Genomic DNA, 17,383 nt, shown 5'->3' on the forward strand with positions numbered 1-17,383 from the left:
AAGAAGAATCAAAACTCCACGTTCCACTGCCCACGTCCTGCTCACGTCCAAGTGCTGAGCGTCGCAGCCGCTGTCGGCGCCGGCTTAGTTAGAGGCAAGGTGTATTTAAACAAGGTGAGGCATGCCAAAATATCATAGGAGGATTTAATGTAAAAGCCTCACCCTACCTACATTTACCTTTGCTACCTGCTGTTGTTGCTCTCCCTCTCTCACTTTATCTGCTCCACTCTCTGTTTTTCTGTTGTTGTGGGGGTCTTGTAGTGCTCCAACGGCTCCAACGACTCTGTCCACTGCGCCGCGTTCTCATTGTGTTTTTTTCTTTCGCCGCGTTCGTTCGCTTCTGTCCCGCGAAAAACGTTATGCGCGTGTGTGTGCGTGCTCTCTTCTAGTTGCTCCGCGTTGTTTTGTTCTACGGGCCAGCTAGGCTAGTCGTTCGATCTATCTAGGCTCCAACTCTCGCAGAGCGTGCGAGGGCATGTGTGCTCAATTCTTAGTGCTATTCCATATGTGCAACTATTTACCGTAAAATGTAAAGTCTAACGAAAAAACTATAAAAATGTTAATTTAAACAAATGCAAAAACCCTAATGACGGAACAAAGTTCATAGAAAACGCAGGAAAATCATGTGAATGCAGTTTTTTTTTACAGTGACGGGGGCAGTAAATGGGAGAGCATCGGAGTCGGAGATAGAGAGAGAGAGAGAGAGAGAGCGAGCAGCGCACGCTCTCATCCGTTTGACATTTTAGTCAACGTTTTAGTGGAAATTTAATAACTTAAAGAGCTTTGGCTTGCATTGAATTAAACATTCGTTCCCCCCTCTCTGTAAGCTGCAGCATGACGCATTTTGTAGAAGTAGAGGATATTCCACTTGACAATAGAAAACTCCAGTGATCCTCTTCGTCGTGGCGTTTAGCCCCAACTCGTGCGATCTCTGTCTCACTTTTACGCCCTTCGGAACAACTGCATTTTTGCGTCGCATTTCCTTCTTTTGCTGTTGTTTCTCCTGCTGCCTGGCATTCCTTTCTCCTCTCCTCCCTTCTGGTTGCTTTTGTGGCTGTTGTTTGGCACACAATTTTTTTCCAATTTGTGCGCGTTGGTTGCCGCCTTCGCTGCTGTTTCTTTCTGTCTCGCCGCCGCGGATCTATTTTTAGCAACAGTACTGTTGTTGCTGTAGCATTGTTGTTGTTGGTTAACTACGCTACGCTGGCAGCAGCAGCAGCAGAGCAGCAAACTATGCAGAGCGCGAGAGAAAACAATCGAGTAAAAGAGCGCAAGAGTGAACAGCACAGTTGGGCCTCGAGCGGAGGAAACAAAACTTTGGAAGAATTTCCTATAAATTTGAGAGTGAACAGAAGGAAAGTCGGAGTGTTATCTAATACAATTATTGATTGTTGGAAAATCAAATTGTATAAATTAAACATTTTGAGTCTTATGGGGGGTTTTCACTGTAAGAACCAGAGAGAGTCCTCAAGAGAGCAATTAATACCTACAGTAAATGTCACGCGATGTGAAACAATGTGCTAAAAATAAGTCGAGTCTCCACTGTACTTTCGACTCGAACGATAACAAAAACAGGCAGAGTGAGAACGTGAAAAGTGACTCTCAGAGCGCGAGAGTGGGTCACACAGTTAGACCTCGAATGAAGGATTTGACATGTAAAGTTTTTTAGGGGAATTTTCTGTATAGTGAAACGTGATGTGACGAATATCTAAAATCATATTCTAAGAAAAATTCAAACTTAATAAAGTTTGTGTCCAAAAGAGTACCATAATACGTGACTCCACTGTACCTTTGACTCAGGTGATAACAATAACACAACGAGTGCGAGTGAGAGGATCCACTAATACACTTGTTTGATCGCTCTCTCTCTCAATGTCTTGTCTTTTGCTCGCTCTCTCTGTCGCTCTCTCATCTGTCATTCGCGCTCTCTGTCTAATAACATTTACATTTTAATGCCCAATTTCATAGAAAATCAAGTGGAAAAGACACGCGAGAAAAGTGAAACAAGAAAACAAAAGTGCAGCAATTGCTGACGCTCTCTGGCATGCACTCGCTTTAATTTTGTGCTTCCTGTGGAATTAACGGAGAGCAAAGGCAAAGCGTAATACAGAAACGAGAGCGACATCAACAAGTGGAGGCAGGCCAGACCAGACGCAACTTTCTTCAGCCAAAAGCCGGCTGAGCGGGAGCCAGCCATCCATCAAAAGCGGGCGTAGAAGAAGAAAAACGTGCAAAGAGGAAGCTGAGATCAGGAGAGGAGATCATACTGCGCGCTCTTCTTGTTTTGACTCTGGAATTTCTTCAAAATGTAAGCTTCCTATACTACATATATTTATACCTAGTATTTGTAAGGTATATCCACGAATGGAAATCGGAGTGTGGTGCCACGACATAATAATGAGAAAAACCCAAAAAAACGCCCATCTTCAAAGATTATTGTGTTGATATTCTGCAAAGTTATACCCGTATTTTGTAATGGGTATGCAATAGTCGTTACAATGCAATATTTTCCTTAATACTCGCTTTAATATGCAATTATTGTCCGTTGTCTGGTATTTGCTCATTGGCGGCGTTATTTATTTATGGATTTATGCCGCCTACAAATTTCCGATTGCACAATCGACAACAGATCGGGGCGGCCTTTGCATATGAACAACATATGTATTGTTTGCCCCCGACTTATTCGAGCGCCCTTAAGTCGTCGCTGTATTTCACTTCTCCCTTCTGCTAGTATGCGCTATCTCGCTTACTCATTCAAAGCTTGCCCTTGTGCTTGCATTGAATAATCAATGGAGTAAAGGAGACTCAGGGTCCAAAGCCCTTGTTTTCTTTTTTGTCGTATGAATACCCCTTGAGTAGTTGCGTGGGTGGAAGTATATTGGGTTGAGTCACTGAGTCTGACATTGGGTTTGTGGATCCTTATAGTTTGGAATCCGAATCATTCAGACCAGGAATTCCAATTCTGTTCGAATGTTATCAATAATCATCTATATATATCTTCCTACCTCATTAGAAATCAATCGATTTTCAAGGGTATCTATGGTTTCAGATCCAGAATCTATTCTTTCTTGTTGGATGAGATGATATGATTCATGATTCAGACTCCATACTCCATAACAGAACTGATCCAATACACCGCCAGAATATCCAGGGAAATCAGCTCTTGAGCCACGTAATGCGCTGCGGTTTTATAGCTCTTTCGTTACATGGCACATTCGAAGCGATCCATAGACGAACAAAGCACGTTGCTGATTTGTTTTTCGCTTTGTTTGCTTTGACTTTATTTATAGAATTTTTGTCATAAAGTTTAGCAAACAAATGAACAAACAATCAGTGAAAAATCGCTGACTATTTCGATTTGTTTTCGTTGAATTTTCGGAGTGGGGTTGGGGTGTGGTGTGTCTTACAACTGCGCAGATTTCAAGTGTAAAATTATTTATGGGGGCTTCTATTCGTACTATTTGCTAGTAAACAAAAAAAACCTTATCTAAGAAAATGCTGGGAGTTGCACAACAGCTGTCACCGAAATGAAAAGAAATTACAGACTTTATTTGAGTAAATAAATTGCCTTTTGGCTTGGAAATTCTATATGTTTTTCCATACAATCGTAGGTACTCGTGTATTTTCAAAGTTAAGTCGCAATTGGAAAATTCGTTACCGGCGTTCAGAATTCCATAATATTGGCTTTGGCTCTACAACACATATATAATAGGAGGGGCATTTCATGCGATACAAGGAAGTGTTTTTCAGTAGAATGACAAAGAATAAAGTTCTTTGTGCGAAAAAAACCAAGCAAAAATCAAGGTTTTCTTGAGTTTATAGAGTCTATAGATCTTAGTGCAGGTAAAATATATCGTTCGAGATTCTTAGCTTTTTAGCCAAGGCTAGGTTTAGATCTGATATATGTATGCATATTTTATAGCCACCAATTTTAATCAAATTTGGATGATTTATCATGTTGAATATCAAATAAAATAAACTGTTTTCTGTGATATAAGAACGATCTTTCCTACGGGAAATGTCTGAGCAATCTAATCTAATCTAATCTATGTCTGAATATCTAAGAAAGATATCTCCCAAATGGAAGAGTTTATTATGGAATTTAAGTTTTCACTTTGGACAAAATTAGAAGGAAACCATAGTTGTGGATTCGATATATCCTCCGTTAGGAATCACCAAAGAAATCATTCGATCATTCTCCATATCATGAATTTTATATTGTTTGTATTTATTTAAATTTGTCGTAAACAACGTTTCGAATTCGAATCCGTTTCTGTTTATCGCTCATATCATTTGGCACTGCACTGGCGTTCCCCCTGTCAATTCCATTCCGAATAATAAATAAACAGACTGTCAGATCTTCAGTTTTCGCAGATCTTAGATTTCCCCCCAACCCTTCCCTGTGATTCTCGCTCCCCTTTCCAGAAAATATATTTTTTACCGCTAAGCAGTTTGTTTTGGAATCTCTTTTTTCGTTTTGTTTTTTCTTATGCGCGTTCTTTATTGTGGCCCCCAAGACGTGCCCCTTTTTTTGGGTCGAGTTTCGAGAAAAAAATGCTTAAGTCGCATATCAAATTTTTGTCCGATATGCAATATTAACAAAAGAAAAACCAACAGCAGAAAACGCCAATCAATTTTTAAAAAAGAAAAATCTTAAATCAAAAACCGGGTTTTTTTAATTTATAAAAGTTCATGTATTAAATTGGTTTCAAAAGAGCGTAAATCTTAAGAGAGCTTCTTACGTTTGCTTAAGTTGCATGACATAAATATTTGCTCTCTTTCGTTTCGGCTCTCTTTCCTTATTTCTCTCTGCCGTCTCTTTGATCTGTGAAACAGCTGGTAAGAGTTTCATTAAAGAGAACCCACCCAGTGAGAGAATAAGTACGATCGCTAATGTATGTAATGTAAACAATGTACATATATGATACGTCTGAAAGCAATGTTATTTGAATTTACGCGCTTAATGTGTATCAGCCCTGGTGATCAGCTGGTGATCATCAAAATCCAGCCCTGGTATTCTCTTAATTTTTCTCTTTCATTTCAATTTCTCTCATTTTACTTTATCAATTCTTTTACCTTGCAACCAATAAAAATATTGTTAAAAAATTGTTGAACATTTTTAGAGCTTTTCAACAGATATTGCAACCTTGATGTTGCCAAAACATGTTGCTAAGCATGCTGAAAACTAACAGTGCTGCCAGACTGATTTCAAATACCCAGCTGATTTATTGGCGGATAATTCAAATTTTAAATATTTTAGACTAATAATTCGAATTTCTCCTGGAGGGGGAGTACTGAAAGAGAATTTTATATAGAATATGGGATAGAGCATTCGTAGAGAGAAATGTGTAAGAAGATTTCATCATAGAAAATGTGTAGAATAATAAAAAAAATGTTTTATAGGACTTTTAATAACGAAATTCTTTTAATTCTATAAATATATGTACATACATACATACATATGTACATACACGTATGCATGCAAAATTCGATATCTCTTTCATCATAAAGTACCTAAAAAGAGTATTTGAGAATAGAGAATATAGAGTATTGTGAGAATATCATGAATCTATATATACTGCATCTACTAGAATGTATGTATATTTATTTCACGATTTCCTAGATATAATAGTCATAAGAAATTTTAGAGTTCTCTTTAATTAATTTCATTGATTTCTTTGTAGTTTTACTTTGCTTTAGTTATCTTTTCCGCATTCATAGATTTTCCACTGCCCCACCCACACACCACACACCACACACGAAGTGCGTGTGTGTTTTCTGTCACTCAATTGTGCGGCTGTGGCGGTGACTCTGTTGCCGCCCAAATAACCTTTCGATTGCGTCAATTAAATATTAAATATATTGTATAATTATTACCCATACGGGGAACACTCCACTCCACTCACAAATCGAGACACGACGCCTTATCAAATTCCGCCAATGTCGCCGTCGCCGAATGCAAACAGAAAATACAACAGAGAAAACAACCTGCTATCGATGGATCCCCAGGGGCGTAGGGAGCCGCACAATACGCAAAAGGGGGATGAAAATTATGCGGGGGAATCTGTGACTCAGCCCCCCGCAGCGAAGCCCCTGTCTGTCTGTGGCTGTGGCTCCAATCAGTGCACGCAACGAACCATTTAGACACAGATGCAAATGTATCTGTATCTTTTGTGAGAGTTTCCATTGGATTTTCCACAACAATTTTCATGCGAAATAATTTAATAATGTTTTGATATTCACATGAAATCACGTCCCACGTGAAATTACTTTTTGCATGTCTGCCTCTCTCTTTCTCTTCCCCTCTGTAGAGCTCTCCCCCCTTTTCTCTACCTCTTTTGTTGATTATATTTCCAGTTGCAGTCGTAATATTGTTTATTATAAATAAATCAGTTGCCCCTAAACGCTTTTCGCATGACTGCAGGAGCCATGAAGCAGCAATCGATGGTAGGGAACAGGATTTTCTGATTGTGACACACAAAAGGAAAGAGCGATTGGGGAATAGAAAAAGAGAATAGCTGGGGGGAGAGAATAGGATTGCGGTCTCCGCCATAAATCATCCATTGAGTGTGCGACACCAGAAGGAATGAATGTTGCTGTTGGTCCTACAGGTTTTCTTGTGAAAATTGTATGTCAATTTCACACATGCTGTCAACACTGCGTATGCGTGATATGAATGCCGTGAAATATGATAATAAAGGTCATGGGTCTTAAATAGAGATATTAAATGCAATTAAGGTAAAAAATTGTGCGATAAAAATATGAAAAATAGTGGAGATTAACAAGCGGCTTATGGGTAAATGGAGGTTTCATAATATTTAACATTTGTTGGTGTTAATATTTATTTTATTTTGATCCGAAAGTGTCTATTTAATATAAACAATGGCTTCATTAGATTTAAAGGTCTTTTTTAACGTCTCATAGATAAGAAAACTTAAATCTTAAACATATAAAAGCCTTGTAAACCATAAACCGTAAACCAGATTTTAAATTGAGTTTTTAAAACTCCCTTTTTTTAATTACACCTTGAAAAATTTTAATCAAAATTCTTTCAACTAAATTAAATTAAAACTCTTCTTGGATTGTTTTGGAAAATGTCATTCCAAGGGTATTCCCATTTTAACTAAATCGACAACCCTGCAAAGTCGTTGCAGCAATTAAGATGTCAACTGGCATATCCTTTAAATCACCAACGAAGTTAAATGGTGGCCCCTGGGTGCTGCGTGGATCTCATAAATATGCAAGTAGGGTATCTATAGGATACCCCATGCCGATCCATGCGTGTGCCACCGTTGCATGGCAGTTGCTGCTGCTGCTGCTGCCCCGAAACGCTTTTCATTCTACTCCGATACTCCAATACTCCGTTGCATGCTGTCGAGCAATTAGATTGTCAATGGAAATGCACTTTTAGCCAGCACTGTATGTGTGTGCATGTACTTTTAGCCAGCACTGTGTACTGTGTGACTACTATTATGATCTGGACGACTGAACGATCTGTTGGCGGCCGCAACGCACGAATCAGAGACCGCCAGCCACAGGGCGTAGACACCCATATGCCTACCATATCCATAGATCACACATGTGTTGGAGAGTGCGTACGAGAGTGTCTGTATCTAAGTATCTTTTTGTGTGCACTTCAACTGGTTTTTTTCTTAGCCAAATTGCGAGTTTTAATTTAAACGACAACCACACACAAAACGAACGAAACCGAAACGTCAGGCGAAAACGCTTCTGGGGTTCACTTCGATAACAAACAACGTTTGCAGCAGTTGACTCGCTGTCAACGCTGTCTCTCTCTCACTAGCCCCCTCTCTCTCTCTCTCTTTTCTCGCTCTGCCACAAACTACTATCGATAGCCGCCTCTTACGATCGTCGCCCGAACACACGCCAATCCCTCGATTCATTTCTCGAGCGACGCTCAAACGGTATACAACGGATCGGATCGGATCGGATCGGACAGTAGAGTAGAGTAGAGTTGCTCCCCATCGACTGTGTCTCACCAATTAATTAAAGATACTCCGTATCCGTATCCAACCGATCGTTTCGTATCCACAGAATCGCATCTCGCATCTCGCGTCTCGTGTGCGTGTGTGTGTGTGTGTGCAATCCTCTGGTGCTTTTTTCTACCCCCGTTTTTGTGGTGTGTTCATTAAAAGTGCAAATTGTTTACGAGAATTTTGCTGCCTCTCGAAAGGTAATTTCCTTTTACGTTTTCACCAGCGTCCCGTCCCAGGCGTGCAATTTTCCTTAATCGAGTGTGTACTCGTATCTGTGAGTGTGTGTGCGCATGTGCACCGGCATCTGTGTGTGTGCGTGTGTGTGTGTAACGTTTTAATTAATGCCTGAAAGAAGAGGAGAAGAAAGAGCCAAGCAAAGACCCAAAGAGAAGAGTGAGTGACGGCTCCTGCGGATGACAGTCATGTGACAGGCCACCAGGCATTCGAATGTATCGGCAAGATATTCCAGTAGCCGACAACTGTCATAACGGATGATGAGGGGACGCTAGGAAGGGGGGCGCCTTCTGTGGGGTCCATCCAACCATCGCTCCAATTGGTTTGATGCCAGACCCAAGAAAGGCTGCGCGAGTGGGTTTCCTACAAAGAAAGAGTTACAAATGTGGCAGATGAGATGAGAGGCTCCATTAGATGAATGATCATCGCTTGGAGGATCATTAAGGAATGCATTAACAACTTTATAAAGTCGTAAGGCGCATGAATGATCATCAAGGAGCGCCTTGAAATGTAGAAATTCGATGGAAACTGGATGTGTAAGGAATGCGTTTGCAGCTCTATAGCGATATGCAGATCGCCCGATGTAATATAGTTATTATTCTTCTGAATAGGAGTTATTTTCGAGCTCTAAGGGGATGTGGGTCATTTAGAATCCTCCCCGATTATTGGAGTAGCCTCTGGAAAATCATTAGAAAATTATTGGTTCTCTAGATCATGAAGGAACATCCCAGATTCTTACTCCAAAACAAGCTTGAAGATCTATACGATCATTTGGGATTATTAAGGATGTACATATATCCTCATCCCTGTATGTATCTTTTAAATATTGTGCGCTCTAATCTCATCATAAAAAAACCTGAATAATAATTGAGAAATCCCTTAAAAAATGTTTCTTCTTTCGAAATTTGTTTTATCTTTTTGTGTACTCTCTCATTTTCATTCATTATTTAATCATTTTTCACCAGAATACTTCTTCATGACTGGCAAAAGTCTAAACCACAAAAAATTATGCGATTAGAACTTGTTTTGGGTCATAAGCGGCATTTTCAGAGGTTTTTGTGGTTAAGAATGTTTATCGTTTAATAATTGTCTTGTGAAAGAAACTTGAAATTTCAGCAGTTTGACGAATCTCTAGATAAAAGATGTGAATGTTGTAAGAATCGCAGAATAGATCCCGCGAATACATTCAAGATGTTATGGAGTTAGTTTTTAGTTTTATCTAGAATTTGTATACCTATATATAGGGAATGCTAGGGAAATATTAGTTAGGGTTTGTTTGTTTTTCTACGATTATTGTATACATACAATGCCGATTCGGGACCATGAATAATCATGTTATTCAAAGAATGCCCTACATTTAATTTTGTTTTTCTTTCATTCTGAAATTATTCTGTAGGTTTTTTCTGTGCTTCGCTTCTCTGAAATGCCTCTTCTTATTCATTCGAGGCATTCCCCATTCACCTGCTACCTTAACCCTTCAACAATCTTTGTTAAAATCGCTTTAAATTCAAGTAAAGACATGAGACTGTCTCCAAAAAATAAAAAACAAAAAACAAACACCGAAAACCACTCCCGTTTCGTTTTGGTTCCCGCTGTGCAAAGGTTTTAATTGATCGAACGTGCGTTTCATACCAAATTGTTTTAGGCATTCGCCAATTTTTGCCATAGAAACTGGCGTCACAGTCGAGTATCGTATCGAAAGTCTCCATGCGGCTATCCCATAGATAGAGATACAGATACTCGTAGAAGTACCGGCAGAATGAGTACACTTAATGCCTGAAACTAAACCAACTGAAAGACCTACCAAAATCAACCTACGAAACGAAACGAAACGATCGAATGACTGTTTTCTGTCGCGTATCTGAATGTCTTTTTCGTGTTATCAGGCGATCAATTGCCTTCCGCGGAACCAGGGACGAGGGACCGGAGGCAGTCGCTGTCGCAGTCGGAGGCATAGCGATCGATCGATCAGCGGACGTGTCGCCGGGACTAATGAACATTTGTAAACCAACAAAAATAAACGATAAATAAATCTAAAAAAAAAACCTAACTAAAGCAAAAAACTAAAGCAACAGATTACACAGATTGAACAGATAACAAGAAAGGAATACTTCGAGCTATGGAATGCCCACTAGTTATGCAGAATATGTATTGAATTTGGAGCTCTTGTGGAGGCAAAAGAGTGGCAGGAAAAGAAGGATATAGGCCCAGTAAAACCAAGAGCCAAATGAAGGCGGAGTACAGATATTTATGTCAGAGAGGGACAGCACTTTTTTGTTGTGCGATTAGGGAATGCATTGCGATGTGATGCGATGGCGAGATGCGATAATATTTTGTGAGACGCAGTTGGTTGTTCTCTCTCTTTCTCTCCCTCTCCCTATCGATGGTGACAACGTTGCTCCTTGCACGCAATGCTTTTCTCTCACTGCAGTTGTTTCTATTCTATCTTCCGCTGTTGCTGGGAGATCAATTACGCTGCACTCTCTTTCTCAGGCCACGTTCTCCGGAATTCGTCGGAATTAACGGGATGCGCGAGAGAGATAGAGAGTGATATCGATAGTACAGCTCTGCGTCTTTGGGTCCACACAATCCATCCTACTTTGCAACCAGGCGGACTGTACTATTCCCTCAATATATCCCAATTCCACGCTCCATTGACACTCTTTCTTATCTGTCAATTCCACGAATCTAATGACCCTTCCATTCCGTACACAACGGGGTATCATTACACAGTAACAACATACTAATGAGCGATGATCTAAGGCCTCGACTTGGCGTTGATTTTGCGTAAATCATTTGTTAATTTGCGTGCGGGGGTCACCACCGGCGGCCACGACAACAAAAAAACTGTTGTTTGTAGCTCGGGTCACGACGGGGCTTCGTCATGGCGTTGTCAACGCCTGCAATTCTATAAGAATTTACGACTCGCGACTCGAGATTCAACGTTGAATTTTTATTACAATTTTATTGATTACAAAACACACAGAACAGAAATGTTGAAAAACACAAACCCACACTGGAATGGAAAATAACTCGAATAATTGCACGGAATCGAACGAGAAATGGAAAACGGAATGAAATTCCCAGTTCCCCCGACAATCAATTTGTGTGGAATATTCTCTCCTAGTGAAAACCAGACAATTCTTGTTTCAATTTCGACTTCGAGGAAGCAACATTTAAGTATCTGCTGTATCTGTATTTGTATCTGTATCTGTATCTGTGTATGCCCCAATATGGCTGACATAACTCTCTCCAATTGATGTCTCAATTCTGTCGTGTGTTTGCGTGGAGCGGAAAAGATATTCAGTCGCTGACTAAACGCTTAATTATGCTTTAAATGATTCGAATGCGAATGGCATTTTTGGCATGCCCCCATGCCCCATGCCTGGCCCATTATGTTGTTTGTTTAACATGATGTTGTCGGGGCGCTGTCTCCGCCTCAGAGTCCCTCTCTTTTCTGCTCCTCCCCTGAGACTCTCAGATTGACAGCTGGGACACTTGCCATGTGCCTTGGCTCCTCTGAAATGATCGTGAATGTCAGTTTTGATTAGCAAATGACCAACGGAATGATGATGATGATTGCAATTTGCTGAAAAGCGAAAGAAATTTTGCCTCAAAGATTTAAATATTTGCTTTTGGGAATTGATTTTGATGGATGGATCGATGGGATGTCAAAGATGATCACCGATCAATGGCAACCAATGCCTTTTAGAGACTTAAGTGATTAAAAAAATGAATTTTTGGATAGGATTTAATGGAGATGTGGCCAAAATTATATCTTCATTGATGGTAATTCAAAAAGAAACGTTGTTGTCGAGGCACATGAGCCTTGAGAATGACTTAACAATTGCTCAAGATCGCAGAGCTTTGTATAAGTACATATGTACATATATGGAGGATTTCAGAGATTCATGGAAAAGATATAAGCTCACTCAAAACTAAGAAGTTGGAACGATTTTCAAAAACTCAAATAAAAGATAGCGGGAGATCCATCCTCTCTCCCTGGCACTAATCACTGTATCTTATTGATTGATTTTGATCCTCTCATAAAACCAGGGAATCAGCGAGCCCAAATTCTATTTGAACTTTGTTGCACAACTGCCTTGAAAATGTATCTACAAGCTGTATCTACAACCTGTTGTATCTCTCGCTATCAGCGATCATAATGACACACTAATTGCGCGTATCTTTCAATCTTTAACGCATTCGTGAGCGGCTGTCAGGGATTTCTACGAGAAGTCACGCCGCAGTCGTCCACCGAGAACTTCCCTAAATGGTCAGAGCTTTAGATACAATATACAATATGTATATGTACATACATATATAAGATTCTCTGGCATAAGTTTGACTTGGTTTTTTTTTATTTTTGGGCTGGGGTTTTATTTGGGGTGTTATCAGTGGCATGAATGAACTCAACTCACGATCGATTCGATGTTAATACCCTCTCTCCTCCAACGGCCAAAAACCGAGTTGACATTCAACAAAATGTAGTCGTTTATAAATGTTTTCATAATACTAATTAAAAGAAAGAAGAAAAAAAAGGGGAACCTGTTTGCCACCAGAGTTGCCATCCGATCATTTAAATGACAATAAAAATATAAAATCATTTAAAATATTACGAAAGTCGACTGACTGTCTTTCGTTTGGTTTCCTTTTTATTTATGGCCACGAGATGGAAACAAATTGCAATCGTAATTGCGCTTAAGTGGCAGCCCCCCCGATCACGAGACCCAGCCAGCAAATTCATTGACAGACAGATACAGAGATACAGATACATTTAAAGGGGGTACCCGTCAATTGTGTCTATAAATAAAACCGCAGCGTCTCTCTGTTCGGGGCACTTCCATCAATTGTTTCAATTTGTTTTGTTTTTTCCTTTCTGTTTTTCGTACTTCTGGAGGAAGAACTGCCACTATTTTGGATCGGCGTGCGGATCGCGGGAATTGCACTTAGTAAAATTTGCGGGTAATTACCCATCGATAATTGCCCGCATTTTGTGGGCTAGTATCTCTCGTATCTTCTATCTCTCATATCCGTATCCGTTCGCTCCTCCGTTTTCTAGCCCTCAATGTCGATATTCCCCGCATTGTTTATGTAGTGCCCGAGCCCGAGCGCATACGAATCGTACATTAATCCCCTGTGCAATCATTAACAATGCTAATGTGCGTCTGAAGCGATTGTTTGAAGATACATTGCGGGTGTTCGTTCTCCCGAGAGACGTTTCTCTGACACGCATCGCTGAGCCCTAACCCTCAAGGTGAATGCTGTATGATCGCTGATCTCCACAGAGAACTTCAGCCATGATCTTGGACAGGTTTCTAAACGGATCTTAATGCTCTAGCTGTGCTTTTTTTATGCCTGGAAGGTGATCTTTATTTAGACTTTTTTTTTTTGTTTTTTTAACGATTGTCTTGAAGTGTTTTTTGTTAGATCTTTATCGATCAATAAATTAAGATCAAATTCTGAAATTAACAAATTAGGCTGAAATTAATCAGATAATTCATTACGAAGTCCCTGGTTTCACTTTCAAAAATTTACTAATCTTCAGATCTCTTTTTACATATTGAACATTTTCATGATTCAAATTTGTTCTGTTTTTCTGGTATTTATTTTTATATATTTTATTTATATTATATTATGAATTATATTTATAAATTTTCGAGTATTTTTGCTGGTAATTTTTCTCTGTTCATATTTCTGCTCTGGTATTTTTAGTATCTTTCTGGTAACTTTCCATTATACCATCGTATTTCTGATGATCACTTGAGAGCTTCTACGCATCCCATCCGCCATCTCAAACTGATCTTCCTCAACAGCGTCTTCTTCTCATGCTTCGTGCTTCGTGCTTCGTGCTTCAGGCACTCCCCCGACTGATCTTCACCTTCGATTTGAACTTGAATTTTCGAAGAATAATCTTCAATCTTCCACATACTATCCTATCACTGTTTGGATGCCATGATCCACTCATGATACGCCCACTCATTAATGTTTTTGCTTATTATTCTATCCGCTTGTTCTTCCAAAAACCTGCCACACTTGTTTATAGTGGGGGTTTTTTTGTTCTTTCTTCTCGTATATGTAGTTTTTGTTTACAATGTACCCCAGACCATGTTTAGTTTTTAGACGGGTTTTATTTTTAGCTACTCTACTTGGCCATTCCATTTGAATTATTGCCTGTCTTGAAACGTGTCTGGAAACAAAATCATAAGCAAACAAACTATAAGCGTTGAGCCACTTTATCTATTTCATATATGAAATTCTTTGAATTTCCCTGAAACGAAACTCATTTGGAGATACAAACTACGATTCGAAAATGATAATATCTCTATGGACTTAAGGAGTGTCGCCCAAAAAAGTTTGTCAAATCATGTAAGAGGTTGTATATCCAACAGATATGATAAGCCAATGTGTGTCTGATATCAGAGTTCTATGGGAAATTAACTTCGAAGAAGAGACGATGAAAAAGGGGGTCGCCTACGAGGAATTTCTTCCCCTTTGGATATTTTTCATTCATTTGAAGCATTAAGGCTTTGATTGCTAAATCAGTTTATGCAGCTATAGATTGGAGATTAGCTATGGATTATAAAGATTAACTGTAGATTAGATTTGATAAGGGACGAACGATTGAATCATTCTGTAAATATCGAGCCTTGCCTATCGATATTATAAGTTATAGACCGTTTAGATATTCTCTTCTTTGTTTTATTCCATTTGAATGGTATCCGTTCGCTTATAAGAAATTTGATCCACATATCTGCCCGAATTCCGCTCCATTATCTACATTTGATTGACTTTGGTATCGATTATTGTTGTGTTATCGATTTTTGATCAATATTGTATTTATTTATCGAAATCAAATCATATTAAATATGCAATACTATCTCTGTCTACAAGAAAATATCTACAACTAAAACTAATTCTCTTACTATTTCTCTCCTTATTCGCAGGGCCTCGTTTGCTCCATTGATCATCGTTTCCGTGGCGGCTGTTGTTTCTGCAAGCCGCCTGGAGGATGCGTTTCTGTTTTGATAGGCTGTGCTTCGCAACCAAGCGGCCAGCCACAAACAACAATCGCCAAAGCAGCAGCCACAGCACAAATGAACCACAGTGCACCAGCACCTGCACCACCGCCGAGAGCCATAGCCACAGCCATAGCCATAGCCCACCTAGCACCACCACAGATGCAGCAGCAGCAGCAGCAGCAACAGCAACTCCATCAACAGCACCACCGCAGAAACAGCAACAGATACACCACCAACCGATCGGAAAGGGAGGAGATCTTTTCTATGCGGAATATCAGAAATTAAAGCCAGCGATAATTCATAGGGATTACAGGGATAAACCACCGGATATAGAGCCAGAAAACGAGGAGAAGCTTCCCCAAAAGGAGACCCCACCAGCACCACAAGCTCCCAAGAAATCCCAGACACCTTCCATACAAACAGAGATACAGCGGACAGAGCTACAGATACAACAGCTACAGTCAGAGATACAACAGACACATCTACAGCTGCGTCGCTATCGCCGTCACAGCAGTGCCGAAGATCGTAGGAAACCGAAGCAGCAGCACCACACGAACCACACGAAGGTACTATCACCAGATTCCGATTTCGTTTCCGATTCCGCCGGCGATCCGAAGATCCGTAAAGCAGCCAGCATGCAGCAGGAGCCGAACGCCAACTATCAGTTCCAAACCGACTTGGGTCTGGTGAGCATCGTCCAGAACGTCGCCAACAACGCCGCGAACACCAACAACGCTTACGCCGCGACAAGCAACAACAACAACAATAATAATAATCTGCTGGGCGGCGGCGTCGGCATCGTGACATTGCCCTCCGCGGGTAATAACCTTGGACTTTTGGGCCTCGAACAGACGGCGTCGGGTCTACGGCTGATACAAGCCCCACCGCCGCACTCCGATGTACTCACCCACACGCTGATCTACGGCACACCGCCGTCGGGGGCACAGCAGCTGCACACGGACCCCAGGAGTCTGTTGCATCAACAGGAGCTGCAGCTGCAGCAGCGCTATCAGCAGTTGCAACAGCTCCAGGCCCAGACGCAGGGACTCTTCTCGTACCACCAGCCGAGTCCGAGCGGTAATCCGGGAGCGAGTCAGCCGGTGGCAATACCCGGAGCGGCAACCGTTGCTTCCTGCAACTCGCCCACGCAGCTGCAGGCGCAGCCGCTGCCACTGTCTCATCCCTCAACGCTGGCCTTGGCGCAGGTGCAGCAACAGATGCAGGGACTCCGGATATCCGGAGGCTGTGGCGCCCCCAGTCCCGGCTCGGCCACCCCCTCACCGGTGGGCATGGGAGAGCCGACGCTGATGATGAGCAACACGGCCGCCTACGTGGCTGCCACGCCGCAGGAGGAGCGCTTCATACAGATCATCCAGGCCAAGGATCTCAAGATCCAAGAAATGCAGCGTGCCCTCCAGTTCAAGGACAACGAAATAGCGGAGCTTAAATCCCATCTGGATAAATTCCAGAGCGTCTTCCCCTTCAGCCGGAGCAGTGCCGCCGGTGCGGGCGGATCCTCGGGCGGCGGTAGTGGCCCCAGCACTGCCACAGGTGCCACCCGCAAGTCCGGACAGACCTTCCAGCGACAGCGTGCCCAGGGTATATCCGCAGAGCCTCAAAGTGAATCCTCGGTGCTGCTGGAGCATGTCACATTTCGCAAATACGACAAGAATGAGCGGTAAGTGGGACTCTGGGTGGGATTTTCTTTATAGCACTTCATATGTTTCGAATGAAATCGTATGTCGTAAGCCCCTAAATAGGGGTCTTTATCCTTTGGGTTAAACTTCAATGCTGTACGAGCCTTAAATTAGTTCAGAAATGAAAAAAAGCTGAGAGTTCAGTGTCCTCCTTTTGTAATCTTTGGCTCCAGAGATTATAGCTCTGCAATGTAAGAATTATGAATATGAAATCTTGTATTAAATTGCATCATTCCTTATTCAAGTTGATCTTTAAAAGATTAATTGGGTTTTATTTTGAAAGATTAAGAAATGGATTAATGGAACTAAGGCTAAAAGAAAAACTAAGTGAGTTTCAATGTATTGAGTTCTGAGTATTTCATTCTTGTTAGTTTTTAATGAAATCTGATTTCATCAAGAAATAATAGGGGAAAATAAAGTGTTGTTTATTGTG

At 41.0% G+C, this 17,383-nt stretch overlaps 1 protein-coding gene across 2 annotated transcripts in view; it reads left to right on the plus strand.

The window, feature by feature from the left end:
* The first annotated feature begins 281 nt into the window (after positions 1-281).
* The window catches only part of for (cGMP-dependent protein kinase for), a 35,697-nt gene continuing 18,595 nt past the window's right edge, over positions 282-17,383 (plus strand). Inside the window, exons 1-3 of one of the 2 annotated variants that reach the window (XM_001356655.4) lie at positions 282-529; positions 1,969-2,308; positions 15,179-16,931. In XM_001356655.4, coding sequence (XP_001356691.4) covers positions 15,244-16,931 — 1,688 coding nt within the window. In that variant the 5' untranslated portion in view covers positions 282-529; positions 1,969-2,308; positions 15,179-15,243. Of the gene's footprint in view, positions 530-1,968; positions 2,309-8,051; positions 8,195-15,178; positions 16,932-17,383 lie in introns of those variants that run through there. The other variant, XM_033380998.1, reaches the window with a different exon arrangement.

The sequence above is a fragment of the Drosophila pseudoobscura genome, chromosome 4, assembly GCF_009870125.1.
Source record: "Drosophila pseudoobscura strain MV-25-SWS-2005 chromosome 4, UCI_Dpse_MV25, whole genome shotgun sequence".
NCBI lineage: Eukaryota > Metazoa > Arthropoda > Insecta > Diptera > Drosophilidae > Drosophila > Drosophila pseudoobscura.